Below are 20,196 nucleotides of genomic sequence, written 5' to 3'. Positions count from 1 at the left end.
TCTTTGGTGTTTTTCGACCATTTCTATAAACAATGCACGTATGTACAAATATAGGTACATACATACATATTTTTGACGGCAGTATTTGAATACCTTTTTTATTCTCATTTTTTTTTTTGTTCCCCTTCTAAATTTTTGCTTCTTATTACTTGCGATATAGGTACTATAGGGCAAGTTTAGGATTCGTAAAAAAAATCGAACTCGAGATAACAATTTTACATGGCATTACGATGATGGAGAATGCCAAAAAAGTGGGTCCGGCAATTCTGTCTGTCTGTCTGTCTGTCTGTCTGTGTGTCTGTCTCTATCTGGAGCTGCAGCCTAAACGAGGGAAGTGATTTTCTTCAAACTTGGTAGTTAGCAGTTTTTGGTGATTCCCTAGAGGGGAAATTGAAATTTTTTTTTAATGACCAAAACTAACGGTACCTGCCATATAACGGAAATAGAAAAGTTAATTTTTTTCAAAAACGGCTCTAACGATTTTGATTAAAATTTTTGTGTGTAATACTACACATAAGGGCCAACTTTTTAAATAAAAAAAATATTTTTTGTACCGTTATTAACGGTACCTGTCATAGAACGGTTTTTTTCGTTTCTGAATATCCGTACAAAATTAACCCGATTTAAATGAAAATTTTTATACAAAAGTGTGTAAGTAAAGATAATATTAAAATTTTAGAAAATTTTCAAAAAACGCATTTTTGGTTTTTTAAAAAATATTTCAAAATTTTTTTTTGAAAAATCAATTTTTTGAAAACGGATCAATGAAAAATTTTGAAATTTAGTTTTTATGTGTAAATTAAATATTTCTTCAAAATGGCATACCAACTTTTTTTTTGAAAAATGTTAAAAAAATTTTATATATAAAAAATTATTTTTTTAAAAAACGGCTCCTAAAATTTTCAAAGTTTTTTTTTCTAAAAATACCTTTTTATACGAGAAATAAAATGGCATATTTGTTTTTTTTTTTTAAGATATTTTAAAACGGAGTTTTATTAATTATAAAAACAGATTTAATTTTTTTATACTACTTCAAATTTCTTCAAAATATCGAATTTTAAATTTCTTGAATAAAAAGCTTCAACATTATAGTTACTTTAAGCATAAGAGCAAGTACGTGCGACCCCAGTCGTGCAATTTATTTTTTTCTTGCAACAACAACGATGAGAACAAAATGTCAAAATTTAATGTGAAAGAATGTGTTGAGCATTATATCGCGAGCATCAAGTGGAGACTTTTTGGAAAAGTAGTAGATGAGAAGACGAATTAACCGGCGAACCCCACATGCGGAGCCGTAGTGTGAAGCAGTAAATGGGAGAGCTATGTCTGTGATCCCATTCGAGATCATGACTGTAGTCGATAATAGCCCTGTTCCATTGGAGGTGGTAGTTTACTACTAGTAGATGTTTAGATTTGTAGTCACGGCAAATGAAAAACCGTCACAGGGTGACAATTTTTTCGACTTTTTTTCAAATGCCCATAACTCACAAAATTTATGGCTGCGATTTTTTTTATTATTTTTCTGATAACTGTTACCACCTACCCTATCTACCGTTTCCGTTTCGACGTTAATGTAATGTAATAGGAAAATTCGTATGGTATAGGGCGTTTCATTCCCTACCGTTTAGCCTTGAGGAGCAATTTTCTCAAAAACTGTCTTACTTTTGAAAAGAATTATTAAAATTCAACGGTTACACCTATATTAACGCATTATACTTTTTTGTAAAGCCAAAAACTTTTTCTTTAATTCTCTTTTTAATTAAACCAGGGGTCGAATAACAGCACACGATTACGATCATACGTTAACGTTTTGACTATTGCCATCTCTATTTAATCAGTAGAAAAAAGTAGGGACAGATAACGGCCATACTTTAACGAACGTATGCCTTGATTTGACCCCTGGTATATAAAATAGTTTTTGAAAAAATAATTTTCAAAATCAAAACTTTGAAAGAAAATTACGAAACAAATATTTCGAAATAATTGTTTTCAAAATTTGCTGGCATGGATTTCCCTAAATTATTGTTCCTTGGTAAATCACTTATAAAATGCTCATGTGTATTACGTCCAGATTAAATGAAAGGACATTAAATTTTTTAAAAGTTGGGCTTACGATTATTTAGGCATCAAAAAATGTTCCAAAAAATTCACTGTAGATCTGTACTTACCAAACTTAGGAAATATTAGGTACTTAATATGTAAATCCAAAATCAGTACATTCAGTAGGTAGATTTATTGTTTATTATAGGTACATTTTTTAAAAATTCAAATTACTTTTAATATTATTTTTAAAAAAATATTAATTTTCAAGAAAGTATGTTGAAAGGTCCCTTTTCTAAATAATCAAACCAACATACTAAAAAAGAAAAAAACAAATGTACATAAGTTGAAGTTTTTTAAATTGTTACTTCGCTGACACGAAAAGAAAATACAATGTTAACGATAGGCTATTAAATTCTGCCTCAAAAATGGAAGAAAGAATTTAAATTTTAGGTATTAGATCCAACCTAAACGTTATTAATAATAAAAGTTAATGGACTCAATAGTTTTCTTTCTTTGTAAATGGTAAATGCTATATTTAATATCAACAGAGTACCGAGCTGAGGAAACTATTATATATGTCAACCTCTGAGTGCCTTTAACTTAAAATGGGCTTATTAAACTTTAAAAAGCTTTTATAAATATCATTTTTAAGTTAGAGGCAGTGTAACTCCGTGCAGACTGTAAAGCATTTTTAAATATATATATTTAATTATTTATTATTTTATTTCAAAGTTAAGTTAATCTAAGCCACGAGTTGAAATTCGAGATATCTGTACCTGTCTACTATCAGTCTTGTAAGCATGTTAGCCATTAAGTTAGTATCAGCAACTGACAATATTAATCATATTTAACTTTTGATACCAAGAAATAGTGATTATCAACTGAAGAAATTAAACATGATTAACCTTACTCAGCCAGTCAGCGGCAAATTATCAGAAGCTGTTGTTAATTATTTTGTAGGGGGTATTTTCGATTCGAATCAGCTAGGCTCAAACATTTTACTTACTCTGGCATGTATTCACTTTCATTCTGCCTCTTTTTGTCATCATACATCCGAAAATTGTCTGCCATGTGCAGAATATTCTTTCCAATTCGCCTCTTATCTATTGCTCTCTGAGCTTCTTCAGAAATTCGATCTTTATTTTCTGAAATTCGTCCAACAAGATCTTTATTCTGTAAAACATTATTTATAAGAACTCGTATTATAAAATATAAAAATTATATATATTTTTAACCAATGGTGACTCAGCATCACGAGGATTTGTCCAAATCTCTGTATCACCTTCGCTACCAGAATTTGAAGATAGCGCTGGTCGAGATGGAATTAACGGTGAACGAACACAAACTCTGAAAAGAATTTATTTAAAAGAAAAAAAAAAGCAAATTTTTAAAGGCCGTTTATGGTCAGCCTTTTCCTAATGAAAACAATTTTTGTTTCAAACATTTTGAAAATTAGTTGTATTCTGGTTAAATATAAAATTTCCAACACTTAAATAAACATTTATTTCTGATTGTGCGTTTTCGAATCACTTTTTTTGGTTTCAAGAATTTGAAAACCTACTTGTTAACATCCTCCAATTTTTTGAGCAAACGTTCATTTTCCCTGCAAACAATTTCCTGATCGCGCATTATTATTTCTCTTATTGTGCAAAGATGTGAGTTCTCCTGTCTCAGTGTCTCATTTTCCTGCATGTAAAGCTTCACCAAATCTGCCAAATCCGATCCCTCCAATTCTGATAACCGTTCTAAAGGTACTTTTGGAACATTTGGTTCTGTTGTTACAGCCACATCCGAAGTGATATGCGTTTCATGATGAAGATTCAAAGCTGTTTTTAAGTGATCATTTTCTAATTCTAAGGAATGGATATCACGCTTGAGACTCAGAATAAGAGCTTCTCTGGGGTCCATCATAATGACGGGTTTAGTTCGGATTAATTTTGCTCGAGCAGCATACCGAAGAGTATTTAAAGTTTCAGCATAATTGTATTGAGATGGTGAAACACAAGCTATCATCAGGGTGACTCCATTTCCCGCCAGGCTGTCAGCTAGAAGTTTTGTTAGCTGACTATCTCTGTAAGGTATGTGTCCGCTGCGTTTCCTCGTATCACTTAGTGACGCAATACAGTAGCCTAAAATATTTATAAAGTTTTTTAGATTTTGTGAGATTTTTACATTTAAAAGCTTTTATGGCAAAAAAGTAGGAAAACCTGGGTTTTTTTTGGTATAATGTAGGTAAGTTTGAAAATAAATAACACCTTTGTATGAGCACCCGATGAAAAATAAGGTAGTAAAAAATTTCTCTATCTAAGTGGTCCGAACCTTGAAAACTTCACAAGATCCAATTCAGCTATTCTCATTTGTAAAATTTCGAATAACCAATAGATAATTTAAATGGTCCGCAAACCTTAACATATTTAATTGTTTCTTTACCAAACAAAAAATCTTAGCCAAAACATACGCCACAGTGGCCGCGTACTTTTAAACTTTGATGATTTTTAATTGTTGATTTGTTTTGGAAACTTGAAAATTGATATAAAATTTACTACTAATTTTGGATTTGTCCAAGGTCAAGGTGAACCACGATGTGAAGAATAAAAAAAAGTTTAGCTCAAAATCTTCGTTTTGTAATCCAAAACTTACTCCAAAGATCTAGAAAAATGTCATGTTCACAAGTCGCGATTTGAAGGTCATGTCCACAAGCCGCGATTTTCAAGGTCCATTTTTATAATCGTAACACTTGCAATTTCAAGATGAAAACAGTTTATATAAAAAATATGCTCAAAAACTAAAACCCGATTAATCCCAAATCACGTTCTAAAAATATGAAACAAGAAACTATTCTCATCTAAAATTGTTATTTGATTTTCATTCGGTACCCTTGTTCATATATCATTTATAATTCTTCGAATATTTTTTTTTTAATTGGGTAGGTGTCGTGTCCTACGACCAAAGGCTATCGAATGAGAATAGTTTTTTGTTTCATAATTTTTAAAACGTGCTTTGGGAGTAGCCAGGATTTAAAACCCGTCCTAAGTCTAGCAATTTCAAATCGCAGCTTTATGTGGTTTTTGAGAGATTAAATAACGTCAGTTTTCCTAAATATAAGAGCTGATGCTCTGTCATTTTCCCTAAGCCTGAATACATCAGTCAGCGATGCGTTACTCACTTTAAACTTGTTTTTCGTTAAATCTACATTGGTGGATATGGCTCAAGCTTTATTCTACCGAAAATCTTTTAAGCTCCCAGTGACCCTCTCTACCGTTCTCTACTTTACGTACTTGTGCCTATATTTTTTAGAACGCAACTGTAAGGAAATGGAACTGAACTCTCCAGTATGGATAGATTATTTAACTGCTATTCTTTCAGATTGTAAACCTAGGTCTAAAATATTGAAACAAGGGTTTATATCAATGACTGCATATTCATCTTCGTTTTCCTCAGCAGTAAAGATAGCAGAAGCATTATATTCTTATAGCTAAAGTAAACTAATGCTTACCCAAAACCATAAGGCTTTTGTTTATATTATTAGCTTCTTCAAGAGTTTTGCCTTCGCTTAATGTTTTCTTTGTTAATTCGCTTCCCGCTAGATCAACGAAATTTATTTTACCATGTTTCGAAATAAAAACATTTCCACCAGCTTGTTGTTCAGAAATAATGTGAACTGTAAGAATGGTATGTGATCTTGACGAATGTTCGTTCATTTGATGACATCCTGTTGCTCGATTTCGCATTCCTTAAAAATAAAAAAAAAAAAAAACTAGATAAATATTGTAAAGGTATAAATAGCATTTTTAAAACTGCTCATTTTTTTATAATAATAATACATTCATAAATCAATGTTTCAATTCTAACAATAGTAATTACAAGTTTTATTCGAAATCAACAACAAAATTACACAGCTATTAATCTAAACATTTTATCAAACGATTTAAGCAAAACATCAATCTGATAAAAGCTCGCTAACTAATTGCTACTTCCTTAACTTGTAAATATTAAACGAAGGCTTCTCATTCCATCATTCCATTCGATAGAAAAAATGAACAGCAATAATTCATAAACTCATTAGATACTTTTCATATACGACTCCTCTACTCCTCCATCAAAATCGACAGTGCAGCAACGACCTTCAACGTTTTAGTTTTAAAATAATCGATAGATTTCTATACTCTTTTTATATATGTACATAATGTTCTTTAAAAATATTACAATCGAAAAGAATGAAACTCTGTCAAATTGTAGTAATATTGCTCCTCTTCTTTTTTACAATATTTTCCAAACAAATCGATTGATAGCATTCAAAATTCATTGAGAAAACAATGCCTTACCTTCTTCGAGTACGGCTAACAAATCATCCAGTTCCTCACAGTCAACAGTAAACAGGTTCTCCACAAAAAAGCCTCCAGACTTTTTCGACCACCTTACCGCTAGTGGCTTGCGGGCTGATCCTGGGTTGAGTAAATCAATGACCTGCAATTAAAACATATTGACCTCAAATTGAACTTCGGTAAGTTGTGTACGGTTATATATAATGAACTATGTAAAGGCATTTACGTCATTCGCGAAATCGGAAAATTCAAAATTCATTGCAAATAAAATCAAATTACCTTTGAAATTTTACGGACTAGTCATTACTTTTTGCTACACGATGAAGGGTATTTCATATGAGTAAGGTATCACAAGGCTGTATTCAGGGGTTATATTTATCTAACCATGTTAAGATTACTTAGGATTGATTTAACTGCCTTAAGACATAGTAATTATACATTAACTTCTTTATGCAAAATTACAAACGCAAAACAGTTTTCGAAATTTTTTTTGGGAACCAAAGTTAGCAGCTTGTAGTTTGGCTTTAATATTAAAAATGTTCATTAAATTCATCACGGTTACAATTGGACAGAAATACTTGAGAAATCTTAGAAGTTCTGAGACACAAAAAAGTTTAAAATTGTATTAGAATTCGATACGCAAAAAGCTTCCTTTTTTTTGCGCCTTATGAAATATTTTATTAAGTACTGCCCTGAAGTGTCCTAGGCCTGACCTACAACTAGTCAACTATTATTAATTGGAAACGAACTTCTCGCTGAGTAAACAATGTTCAATTGGGTAGGTGTGTCATGTAAAGGGAAGAGTGACATGTTCTTTGGAATGTTTACTTTAATGTAAGTCATGCACATTCTGGTTGCAAATATTTGTATTAGTGTTTAGGGTAAAGGTTTAGGTATAATTTATGCATTATATTTCAATCATTTTAAATCATGGTTGAATAATGCAACAAACACATTATTATAATTATTATTAAATAAGACACAACATAAAATGAATTTTAAGATATTGCACATTTTCACTGCAAAAAAGTTAAAAACAAACACGGTTTTGATAGCAATCGAAGAGTTCTTGAGCTTTTTATATTTGAAAACAATGGAACAAAATTCCAATTAGTGTGACACTTGGAATTTTTTTTTTAATTATAAACACATTTTTGTTTAAAACATTTCTGTCATTTTAAAACCAACAACCAACAATTTTGTTTACCTTTTTAGTAAAGTATTAAACATTTTGGGAGAGGTTTACACTTTTCGTGTAAATTATGATATCTAGAAGGCAATAAATGTTCCTGGTATTTAGAGTACTTTGCAGTCTTAGCACCTAATTTCTTGGTAAGCTATTAAAAATTTTAAAATAATCATTAAATCAGGAAACGAAAAAAAAAAATGTTGCGAATACGCCCCAGTGACCCAGTGATGGAAACAGTGCAGTAATTTTTTTTTTAAATAATTACTCACCTTTTCGTTATAAATCTCTAAAAATGAAGCCTTCAATATGAAATTTGTTTCCTTGCGATTCTTAATCAACTGGAAGAGGTACAAAAACGATCGGAAGATAAGTCCATGGCGTCGATCTTTTGGATTTGGCTTTCCAGCAAACTGAAAACAGAAATACAAAACATTTTTCTAATAACAAACTATGTATCTCTAGTATAAATTCTCGTACCAATTCTGGTGGTCCAGTTAGGGTATGTGTTTTGCCCGATCCCGTTTGACCATAACAAAAAGCAGTACAACTAAATCCTTCCATTGCCATTTCAATGATTCTTTTAACTCCAGAATAATCCAAAATATCGTCTTGTGTCGCTCCAGGCTCAAACACAACATTATATGTGTAGACCTTAACATTTTCTCGATTTCGGGACGCCTTCGTACCCGAACCTTGACCTTCAATCTTTTAAGAACAAGTTAATTAAAATGTCTAGATATAATGTATACAATAAATAAAATTACCAAAACTTGTCCATTTCCAGGAAATTGTAAAATCAAATCAGGATTTCCGCGTTTCTCTTTTTCATTTAATGGTCTCACACGAACAACCACATTTATATTGTCATCTGGAGTTGAGGGTTCGCTTCCAGTAGATTTGGATGCGACAATTTCCAAGGTATCCGCACTTCCAATTCTGTAAATCCGTATAAAATTATTTCAGTCGTTAATTGAAAGTTCCATGTGAGGACAAAGAAAGAGGAAAAAAGTCAATTCAAGGGTGACGACAAAGGTCATGTTCATAAGGGATTTATTGTTGCGTGACCTGGAGAAGTGAGGAGGCTTGATTGTTGTTGTATATACTTTGCTAAGGTTATTACCCTTTTCATACGGTAGAGCAGGGTAGTTTATTTTTATTAATCAGATTTTCTAAATCAGAAGAAGGCGTCATGTTGGGTCAGTTTTGTAGACATTCTATATGTTTGAATATATAGGTATAGTATAGAGAATAGTGTATAGGCCACAATAACTTAAACCACAAGCAAGGAACTCATGAATATTCATTTAGCTAACTAAACCTCTTTTAGGGTATGTATTGATAAATAAAACGCACTAAGATCCAAAACGCAAGCATGTCTAGATATTCAAATTGTGTTTGATAATAATTTTTCTGGAAATTCCATAATTTGAAGGTGACTATAAAATAAATAAAGCTAAATAATTTTTTTACTTAAGTCGTGGGTTGGGCTTGAGATTAAAGAAAATATTTTGAAATTTGCATTAAACTTCCAGCAGCAACACAAAAAATTGGATTTAGTGACCTTTCCTGTATCACCGGTATAGGCACTTTTATAGTTATTTAGTCCTGAGAAATTTACTTTTTTGCTCCTACAAATTTTAAGTACATATATAAACTAAAGTTTACATGCATTTTATATAGGAATTATTCACACGCAGAGGGCGAGTACTTAATTTTAATTTAAGAGGCTCATAATTTGAGAGAATTTTTTAATGGGTATTTTAAACAAATTTTTGAAACCAAAGTGAAAAAAATGATCGTTAAAAAAAGCACACTAACCGCAAATTAAAAGTAAGTAAAATTTTCTAAAAACACATTTTTGGATGGAAAGGAAAAACTCAATTTCTTTTGGAAAATTCAGTTTTTTGAAAACGGGTCAGTGTAATTTTTTTAAAACCTTATTTTGAATGAAGATGATCTATTTTTGTAATGGCATGCCAGTTCTTTTTTTAAAACTGTTTAAAAATGTTTAAATATGCAAATCATTTTTAAAACAACTCCAACGATTACATTTTTTTTCTATAAATTCTTTAAACAGATGTTTTTGTAATTTTGAAAACAAATTTTGTATTTATTATTACATTTCTTTTAAAATTTTATTAAAATTAATCTGAATGAATTTTAGGTTCCAATCATAGCTTTTAAAAGAATTTTTAAAAAATCAGAATTTTTGATTTTTGAATATTGAATTACAGAATTTTAAATTTATAAAATTTTGAAATAGATTTTAGATTTAGATTTTATTCGTTCGTTTGCCTGAATTTTGAAATGCAAAATTCTGAATTTACAGAATTTAAGAAAACCGAATAATAAAAAAAGCAGAATTCAAAAAGCATACTTTCGGGATGTGCAAAAAAATCCTTCAAATGTCATGAAATTATATAAAATTACTTGAACTGGGGGTTAGATAACTTAACATCTAGATTGAAAGAGTTTATTTCTTTTTTTTGCATTTAAAGCATTGAAACTGACAACACATGAATGGGGTTTACATTATAAAAGCATTATAAACTAAATGGCAGGAACTAATGGAAATAAACATTCATTTGGGGGGTTATTTCTCAATCTAATTATTTCCTGTTTTTATAAAATTATAAACATTATACCAAAAAGGACGAAGAAAAACAATCAAAAACTGTCATCAACACATACACATTGAATGCAGTAGACTAAACAAAATCATCCTAGAAATACCCATTTCATATTATTTCATGTGTCGCGTGTCCTAATGTTTACATTTTTTTCATTCAACCACGCTATAGTCAAATCCTGAGCTCGGCATCAATTATTACCCGCCATCAATTAGCACTCCCCAAGTAAAATATTATCGATGCATAAAGATAGTTCGGTTTATATTTTGCTTGTATAGCAGTTCATACTTCCGCTTATCTATTTTCAAGGATCTTTGCTTTTGCGCCCAAGCGACTGTCATAGTTGGTGACCCTCACCACGAACCATTATTTACTCAGAGTTTTTCTTAATTGATTAAAATAGATAGAAAAAAAAATTAAAGTGCACTGCTGAGTCGATAGAACTGGTAAATGTCAAAACAGAAACAGACTTATATTTTTTTAGTGAAAAAAGCAACAACATATCAGTTTGGGTGTTTTGATAAGTCAAAGGTAGATTATAATGCCAATTTATTATTGTCCATCACCTCCCTCTCAAATTGACTACCAAACAGGGGTGTACACTCCCTTGGGGCAAGCGGGGCGGTGCCCCGGGGCCCCCGACCGACCCCAGGGCCCCCACTGGAGACAATGCAGGGAAAAAAACTGTTAGCATAAATTGAGTTACGAAGTAACCAGGCAGACAAATTATGTCATTCAGTGTAATGTATAATGCATTGGTAGCCACACAATATATGTGTATTGATTTTAAAAAAAGTTACCCCAGGGGCCCCAAAAAAAAATAAACTGCGTTTTTAAAAGAAAAATTATAATTTTATCTTAGGGCCCCAAAAAATATTACTTGAAAAATCTTTGCCACCACAAATAATATACATTAGGGGACCCAAAAAAGCAAAAAAATATTATTTGAGGATCTTCAAAAGTGGTTCAAAAAAATTTTTATTTTAGGGGTCTCTAAATATATTTAATTTTGGGGGCCCCTAGTACAAGTGCTTACTACTTTTATGAGAGACATTTTAGGTAAGTATAGCAAAGTGCATTACGAACATATTAAAACATTAAAATAATCCTAAAAATAAATAAGCCGTACAAAAAAAAACCTATGGCGTGTACGTAATTTTTTTTTTTTAACTAAGGGGCCCCCAAATATCAAAGGGTCCCCAAAATTTAGTCTTACCCCGGGGCCCCGGCGACTCAACGTACGCCACTGCTACCAAAAAAAAAATATTTTATTTTTATGAATAAGAAAAAAGTTTCCTCCAGACATTTCATTTCAAGAACAATTTTAACAACTGCATGAAATTGATGGTTGTAATAACTAAAGTAGGTTAGTTTTTACAGGACAATATAGCTATGGTAAGTAATTGATTGCCCTTGTACAATAGTCTTTGCATTGAAACTCTATGATGACTCGACATAAAATACAGAGAAAGAAAGTGTTTTTTTATTCTTAATTGTCTCATTATAAATTTATTACTTAATAGATGGATGATGGTAGGTTAAAAAAATGTCCCGACCTTTAAAGTAACAGCTAATTATATTATCTTACATTTTATAATTGGTTGGTATCTTTTCTCAGCGTTTTTAGTTTCTAATATGGGAGCATTTTGTTGGTATTTGTACAAGAAAAGATTCTTCAACTTCTTTGAAGCTATTTTTTTAAATTTTCGATCTGCTGATGGTATTTATCTTTGCATATTAGTAAATGTATTCTTATAAGTTTTTGTATTTTGTACAGTACCTACATTATAAACTTTTCATATAAAGTGTTTAAGAAAGAACTATGTGACGTGTTTTTATATGAGCACAAAAGTTCAAAACCCAACTCACCAAATCTTAACAAAATATGTAAGTCCACTTTTTTGGGAAGGTAATAGACCCTTAATTCAAACATTCTACTTTATACACACTCAATTTAGCTATTAGGGTCGTTATCCTTAGTATTTTTCTGTAATATTTTAGTCGTCATTAACAGTTCAACGTGTTTATAAAAATAATAATTGCAGGAAGTTGGTAAACCAAAAATATCCGTCCATTAAGACAAATGGAAATAGGAGTTAATTTTTTATTCTTGATAAGTAATGAAACATAAACAAATATATAGTTATGTAATTACTTATGTATTTTATCAAGCTAACATTTATCATATGAATATATTTCGATTTGACAGGAAAATTTCTATAAACATGACAGGCAACTTTTCACCTTGCCGTGTATCCGTTGCGTAAGTAATCAAGTTATTATTTTAATTATGCAGCGAAGATATTTTTATTCATGAATTTGGGAAATCCCGACAACTCACAAACCACGCTATAAAAGAATAAAACAAGAAAATGTTCTCATCTGAAATTGTTCAATGTGGTTGTATTTGATGTACTGTTTATTCTATTTTTTATATTTTAGAGAGAAATTGGCAAAAAAATGCCGGAAACAAAAGAATGGAATACGCATATCTGACATCTGAGTCAATTTATTTCTTTTCATTTTTCTGCGTGTCGTACCTTATTATTATTTTATTTAACAAAATACTTGTACAAAAAAATTGGAAACTATTTATTACAAACTATTTTATTTTTGAATAATTTTCAATTTTTTTTTTACAAAAAGTTAGATTTTTTTTAAATTGGGTCGATTTTTCAAAACATAAAATATGGAATATTAGAACAAAAAAAAAATAAAATGCACGACTGGGTCGCACAAACTTGCTCTTAGAGTTCAAGTTGCTTAAATTTTTAAGACTTTTTATATAGAAATTTGGAAAATGTAGGTACCTATACCTACTATATGTATAGGTACAAAAAAAAAAATAAAAAAAAATAAAATTCGTTTTTTAAAAAAATAAAATAAAATCAAATAAATGCTTCTCTACAAAAAGTTTCGTTTAAATCGAACAAGCCCTTTCGGAGATAATCGGATTTGAAAAAAAAAAACATTTCTAAGGCAGGTACTACCGTTAATAATGATTTTCAAAAAAAAAAAAAAATTTATTAGAAGATAGACCTTGTCTTAAAACTTACATTTGAATTTTTTAAAAACAAAATCGTTAGAGCCGTTTTTGAGCAATTTCAATTTTACTAAAATCGGTATATGAAAAGTACCTTTTTTTGGGTCCGAAAAAATTAATTCCAAAAATCCCTCTGGAGAGTCGCCAAATGATGCTACATACCAAGTTTGACATCAATCGGTCCATCCGTTTAGGCTCTAGCTTCTTTTATAGACTGACAGACTGATAGACAGACGGACTTCCGGGACCCACTTTTTTGGCATTCCTTATCATCGTAATGTCATGGAAAATGCTATATCAACTTTTTTTTTTTGTACGAATGCATAACTTGATATATAGTACCTACCTATATCGCAAGTAAAAATAAAGGACTAACCATAGATTTTTTCAAAAATAGGACGTATAGGTACAAAATTTCAAAATTGAAGAATTCGTAGGATTTTGATTTTTTTTGCACCAAATTCAAATCTCAGTTTTTAGACGAGATCTATGTACATATCTTTCAATAGATTTTTTTCGAAAATCATTATTAACGGTATATACCTGACAAAGAACTGGGTTTTTAGATATGAATTTCTCCCAAAAGACTAATTCAATTCTATTGAAATTTTGTTTACAAAAGCATTATTTAGTTTTTATATAAAGTAAGTCAAAAATAAAGTTTTGAGAAAAATAATGTGTGGGTAAAAAAAAAATTATTTTGGGTGTTGAAAATCTAATAACTGCTGCAAAATGGCATACCAACTACCAAAAAAATTTTCTGTAAATGGTCTCAACTTTTCAAAGCCGATCTGAGATAGCTTCTCTTTTTAGCTATTTTCTATATTGAGCTTAGTGGTTATATGATTTTTTTTATTTTAAGCATTTACAATTTCTTTGAAGCCATTACTGTTCTTCCATGAATTCAAATGCACCCCATTTCTAACTCAAACACATAAAATGTTAACAATCACCCAAAGAACTAAAACGTCTTAATAAAGGAACAATGAACTTATAAATCGAACAAAATTGGAGGTCAATTAGACAATTTCGTATCTAGTTCCATGGAAGTATTAAACAAAAAGCAATGTTTGCTTTTAAGCAGAACTCCTACTTATAAGTAGAAATTAGAAAAAAATCATCACCATAAAATATGTATGAGCTTACCTACTAGGTTAAGAAATCAGGTTGTAAGACACAAACATTGTCCATAGTTAATTTAGTTTTAATGTTTACACTTAATAAAATCAATAAGCTTGTCTTAAATGACTTCAAATAAATGCCTTTGTTTGGTTAATCTTGATTTTATGGCATAAATAAATTGGTAGCTAAAGACATCATGGTTAAAAGTAAAAACGACTCGGTAAAGTGTTGACAAATATTTGTTAATGATATATAATTGACAATTATTTTTAAGCTGACCAAAGCACTTACTGTAAAAGTTCCTAATAAGAACAAAGTACTTTGCTGAGTAAAAAATCGACAATCGATAGTATACTAAAAAAGCACCACAGACAATATTAATGTTCATCCATATCATAAAATGTCCGCCCTTTTTTGATTATACCACATAAAAATAGGGTAATGTATGGATTCAATCGAATGAGATATTAATATCACTGTTCAATAAAATTGGAATTGAGGGTTTTTGGACTGTTTTTTTTTTTTTTTCAAATCACTGCATGAAATTCATGGTTCATGTCTCATGTGTAATAGGGTTCTGCACTTATTCTGATACATTTTTTTATTCGCCAATGTCAAAATAAAAAAACCGGGTTGCGCAGTTGGGTTGCAGTTCTGGTTTTATTTTAATTTCTCCAAAACGACAAAGTATTTTGGCATCCAGTTTTCTATTTTTGACTAAACACTAATAAAAATATAAATTTTGGGAACAAAATTTGTAAATAATTACATAAAATTTTGAAAAAAATTAGTTCGCAGTTTTTTGTCTGCAGTTTGTTTTTTCTGAATTTTGAGTTTGAAAACAAATTTTCAAAAACCGTTCCTTACAACAGTTTGATACACAAAGTAAAAGAAGTTATTGGCTTTACAAAAAGGTATAGCACGTCAGTTGCTCTTATGGTAAAAGTAATAAAAAAAATATGGGAAAATTATAATTTGAAATAAAATCTGTTTGTATTACTAATGAAACACCGTTTTCAATGATTTATATACATATATACAAATTTTCTACCATTCTTCAAAAAAAAAAATGTGGTATGCCATTTTAAAGAAATAATTAATTTACACATAAAAACGAAGTTTCAAAATTTTTCACCAACCCGTGATTTTCAAACAAAAAATTTGAAATATTTTTAAAAATCCAAAATTTTACAAAATTTACTTAAACGGTTTTGTATTGCAGTTATGGTCATAAAGCTAAAATTGCAAAAAAAAATTCTATGAATATTAAAAAAAAATATTCAATGCACTCATTTTGCATTGACTTTTTTAGTGCAGAAAATTTTTTATTTGCAAAAAAAAATTTTGCTTTAATGCAAATATTTTTCAGTTGCATTAATATTTTTCATTTTTACTTGCGATATAGGTACTATATATCAAGTTATGCATTCGTAAAAAAAAAAAAAGTTGAGATAACATTTTTCCATGACATTACGATGGTAGACAATGCCAAAAAAGTGGGTCCCGGAAGTCCGTCTGTCTGTATAAGGAGCTACAGCCTAAACGGATGGACCGATTAATGTCAAACTTGGTATGTAGCGTTATTTGGCGCGACTCTCCAGAGGGGTTTTTGGAATGTCATATAACGATTTTAGTAAAATTGAAATATCTCAAAAACGGCTCCAACGATTTTGTTTGAAAAATTCAAGTGTTAGTTTCAAGCTAAGGTCTATATTTCAATGAAAACATTTTTTTTTTGAAAATCATTATTAACGGTACCTGCCATAGAACTGTTTTTTTCAAATCCGGTTTTCTCCGAAAGTGCTTATTCGATTTCAACGAAACTTTTTGTGAAGAAGCATTTATATAATTTAAATACAAACCAAAAATAAAATTTCCAAAAAAATAATTTTTGGATTTTTAAAAAAATTTTGAAATTTTTTTGAAATTTAGTTTTTAGATGTTGATTAGTGATTTCTACAAAATGGCATACCAATTTAATTTAAAACTTTTTTTACAAAAAATTATTTATAAAAAATTAGTTTTTAAAAAAACGGCTCTAACGATTTTGAATCTTTTTTCTTTCTAAAAATGCATGTTAACATAACAATCAAAACTGCATAAAATAGTTTTTTTATACGATAGTTTATTCGATAGTTTGTTCGATAGTTTTTATTCGATAGTTTTTATTAGAATGAATAAATGAGTTAATGAATGAACTATTCGATAGTTCAATTCAGTTACTAACTATCGGTACTTCAAATCATTCGATAGTTCCCATCACTAGCTCAAAGTATTTTGATGAAAAATGTAAGTTTTTAATGTTTTATTTCTATTACGATGAATTTTAATTTTTTAGAAAATGATTATAAAGATTTTTTTGGTAGGTACCTCATTTCTGAATTTAATATAGCTTTCATTATACATACATAAATCAAAAACAAAATTTTGAAAAAAAAAACATTTAATTTTATTTCAATATTTTTCTTCTTTCTTTGAAAATTAATTTTTCAAAAACAGGACATTGAATGAAATTTTGATAAATTTTGTAACGCATCTTAATGAAATAAATCGAATTTCGAATCCTTTTTATTAATTTTACCTACATTTGACCATAATTGGAATGGTTCTGAACAAAAAGTATTATAAAATATTCTATTCCCTCTTAACAAAATGTTCCTCAAATAAGTTTAATTTTTGTGGGATTGTTCAATAAAATAATCATTTTTCTGAATACATTCATTATTTAATTTGGTGACAGTTATTAGAAAAGTAATAAAAAAAATCCTAGCCATGTATTTTGTGAGTTATAGGCATTCGAAAAAATCGAAAATGTGCCGTAACTGCATATCCTAAGGTTAATCAATTTTGTACTTGCTCTATAGGGCAAGTATTGGTTTCGTGTCGAAAAAAAAATTGAGGTTTTAATCAAAACCAACATTACGATGATGGAGAATTCCGAAAAAGTGGGTCCCGCAATTTCGTCCGTGCGTCTGTGCGTCCATCTGTACACATTTACACAGCCTAAACGGGTGGATGGTTTTTCTTCAAATTTAGTACAGATGATTTTTATGGAATTCTGAAAGTTAATTTTTTTTTGTTTTTATATCTCGTTTAGAACTTATACCTCCCATACAAAAAAAAAAACGATATTACGGATTTCTCGAAAACGGCTCTAACGATTTTGATTAAACTTTGTATACGTAATATTTAAAGCAGTGCCAATAAAACTGCATTTTTATTTTTTCTCAAAAAAGTCAAATAACAAAAAAAAATTATTTTTATTAAACAAAATTTTGCCCTAAATATCAATTTTTTTAAAATTTAGATCCAGCTTTAAAAATCTACAAGTAGACTAACATAAAAGTGCTTTGAACTGCAAGAGCAAGTACGTGCGACCCCAGTCGTGCATTTTATTTTTTAACCCTTTCGTTAAATAAATTTTTTAGGTTTCGATGGCTTAATTGAAAGATAATACTGCTTAGTTAATGGATAATTACAAAAAGTTAGTTAAATATCATACTTTTAAATCGAAAAAGGAACTGAAATTCACATTTTTTTGTAAATTTTTGTTTTGTATGGTCATAATTTTGAAAAAAAAAAATATAAAAATGTTAATCCAGAAAATGCTTTGTTTTTTGGCTTAGAAGCAGAAGCATACATTATTGTTCTATAAAAAGTTATTTTCTCAGTTGTCCGACTTTTTTTGGTGGTCATAGGCATGGGCAGTGCATGTTACTTACATGTAACATGAGAGTTAACTTAATTATTTTGGAAAATAACTTTTTACTATTCTTATTTCTTATTTGTGATTTTTTTGACACGATAATACTGAAAAAAACATTTTTTAATATTGATTTTCATTGCTTGGGCTCGAAATGCAAACATTTTTTATTTGCAACAAATATTTTTAACCAGTTTTTTTTTGCAAAAAAAAAAAAACTTTTCACAACATTTTATAAGAAACAAATGAATTTAAATTAAATTGAAATAAATCGTTAGGTACTTCAAAATCACAAATTTTTGTTGTCCCATCCGTGAAAGTATAAAATTGCTTATCAAAACAATAACAAATTTCCGGTTTTCTATTTTTATTCAATGTCTTTTAATCCCTATATCAGTATCCCTATACATGACTGCTGCCCGTTCTCACGCTCTATTTTAGACTCAATAGGTCAGGTACCTTATACAGAAAGCGGAATTGATTTATTTTCTTTTTTAACGGTATGCTGGAGTGTTTTTTTTTTTTGGTTTAGGTTAAACAGTTCAATAAACTCCGACCTTTTTCTACAAAATATGAAATTTTTTAGAAAACTAAACAAAACACTATAACATTTGCATGCCCTTGAATATTATCGAACATCACATTTAAATAATTATTGAAAAGTTCACTCCTTTATATGAGCACTGTATAATTAAACTTAGGTTGCATTACGATTTTCCAGTTTTATCAAAACCACTTTTCTAGTTATAAACTTAAATGAAGGTTTTGCGTGTTTTTCAAAATTAAACATTAAGTCCTTTTTCAATGTTCGTTAGACAATGTGCAGTGTGCACGACTTACTCATTATCACGGGATCGTAGAAAGACAGGTGTATTCCGTGATCTGTCATTACTACTACTACCCCCGGAATTCCTTTGTCGAATCCCATTATTTAAACTTCTCGACCGTGGTACATTATCCTTATGTTTTGGGGGTGTTTGTTGGGGCTTTCGATTACGTGATGTATTTATTTTGTTTATAGAATGCGGTACACTTGATGCGCGGGTGACCATTTTCAGCTCATTTTTTATTGTTTTATTTCACTTTTGTTTCACTCAAATTATTATCTTTATTACAAATAAAACTTAAAATAGAAATGTAAAGTGAAAAGGATGAAAAAAAAAGAATTTCAACAACAGAGAGGTCCTTTAGCACGAAAGACTCTCATTGAACTGAATCGGAGTTCTGAAATGTAGCGCTCAATATTTTAGCAACGAGCAACAGAATGACAACTACTTCCATATTATTTTGATGACCGTTAATCATGTTGAGCGCCAATACCAATAGTCCTTTCTTTTTGACGGTCACCTGTGTTTCACTATACAAGTAAGGAAATTACTATTTATGCTAATGGATGCACTGTAAAAAATTTTGTTGCTAAACATATTAAGTTGAACCCAGTTATCTTACGGTAACTTTGAAGACTGCGAGCAATCAATCAAAGAATTAAAAAACGGATTTAAGTAATTTTTAAGAAGGATTTGATTTTTTTTCTACACAAAATATATCTGTTTATTCAAATACCTGTCAAATACCTGTAAAAATAACATCGAGAGTCCTTTTCTGTTGCACAAAATAGCTTCTATTTTGGTCTTTTTATCATGAACCATCCTACGAACTTCTATTTTATTTTATATCTCATTTCAGGATAGTAGAGCTTGGGTTATAAAACAGTGTCCTAACTTAAGTTTTCAACCTTAGAATTATTTTATGAAATTATTCTTTCAGTGTATTTGCTGTATCCTTAATTTACATACACAATACCAAGTTAAGTATTCTCCGTTATATTTCAAATGTCTACCGATTAGTGACCAGTGTCCTGCACTTGATTCATGCGCACATCACAATTTCAACTTCTATCGAAATAACTTTTTTTTTGTATTTCAACCCTCCAAGTTGTGACTTATGAATATGATTATATACAGCTTTATAGTCTTTGAAAGAAAACTATTGACTTTTGAGCTGTTTGGATGCATTTTTGCTTTATAAATTCAAAATGTATTCTTTTAATTGTAGTTTTGTTTTGAAATGTGTGTGGGCTTATGCACGTGTCTGGCTGCTTTAGGTGTAAGATAATTTTAGATTCGACTATACATTTATTA

The 20,196-nt window shown here is 29.7% G+C and overlaps 2 protein-coding genes across 2 annotated transcripts in view; one reads left to right on the top strand and one right to left on the bottom strand.

Moving 5' to 3' along the window:
- LOC129917873 (sodium-dependent nutrient amino acid transporter 1-like) overlaps positions 1–20,196 on the top strand; it is a 268,552-nt gene that overhangs the window by 130,133 nt on the left and 118,223 nt on the right. The window lies entirely within an intron of this gene.
- On the bottom strand, positions 2,233–19,340 carry LOC129917868 (kinesin-like protein KIF12). Its single transcript, XM_055998058.1, has 10 exons — positions 18,896–19,340; positions 8,322–8,493; positions 8,035–8,262; positions 7,827–7,967; positions 6,369–6,510; positions 5,540–5,776; positions 3,605–4,172; positions 3,279–3,390; positions 3,050–3,216; positions 2,233–2,356 (listed from the first exon to the last, which is right to left on the bottom strand). The coding sequence occupies exons 1-10, from the start codon at positions 19,105–19,107 to the stop codon at positions 2,344–2,346; spliced, it is 1,992 nt and encodes a 663-aa protein (XP_055854033.1). The 5' UTR covers positions 19,108–19,340; the 3' UTR covers positions 2,233–2,343.

The sequence above is a fragment of the Episyrphus balteatus genome, chromosome 4 (assembly GCF_945859705.1).
Source record: "Episyrphus balteatus chromosome 4, idEpiBalt1.1, whole genome shotgun sequence".
NCBI classification, from domain to species: domain Eukaryota; kingdom Metazoa; phylum Arthropoda; class Insecta; order Diptera; family Syrphidae; genus Episyrphus; species Episyrphus balteatus.
Note: the sequence above shows the minus strand (reverse complement) of the source record. Positions and strands in the feature narration are given on the sequence as shown.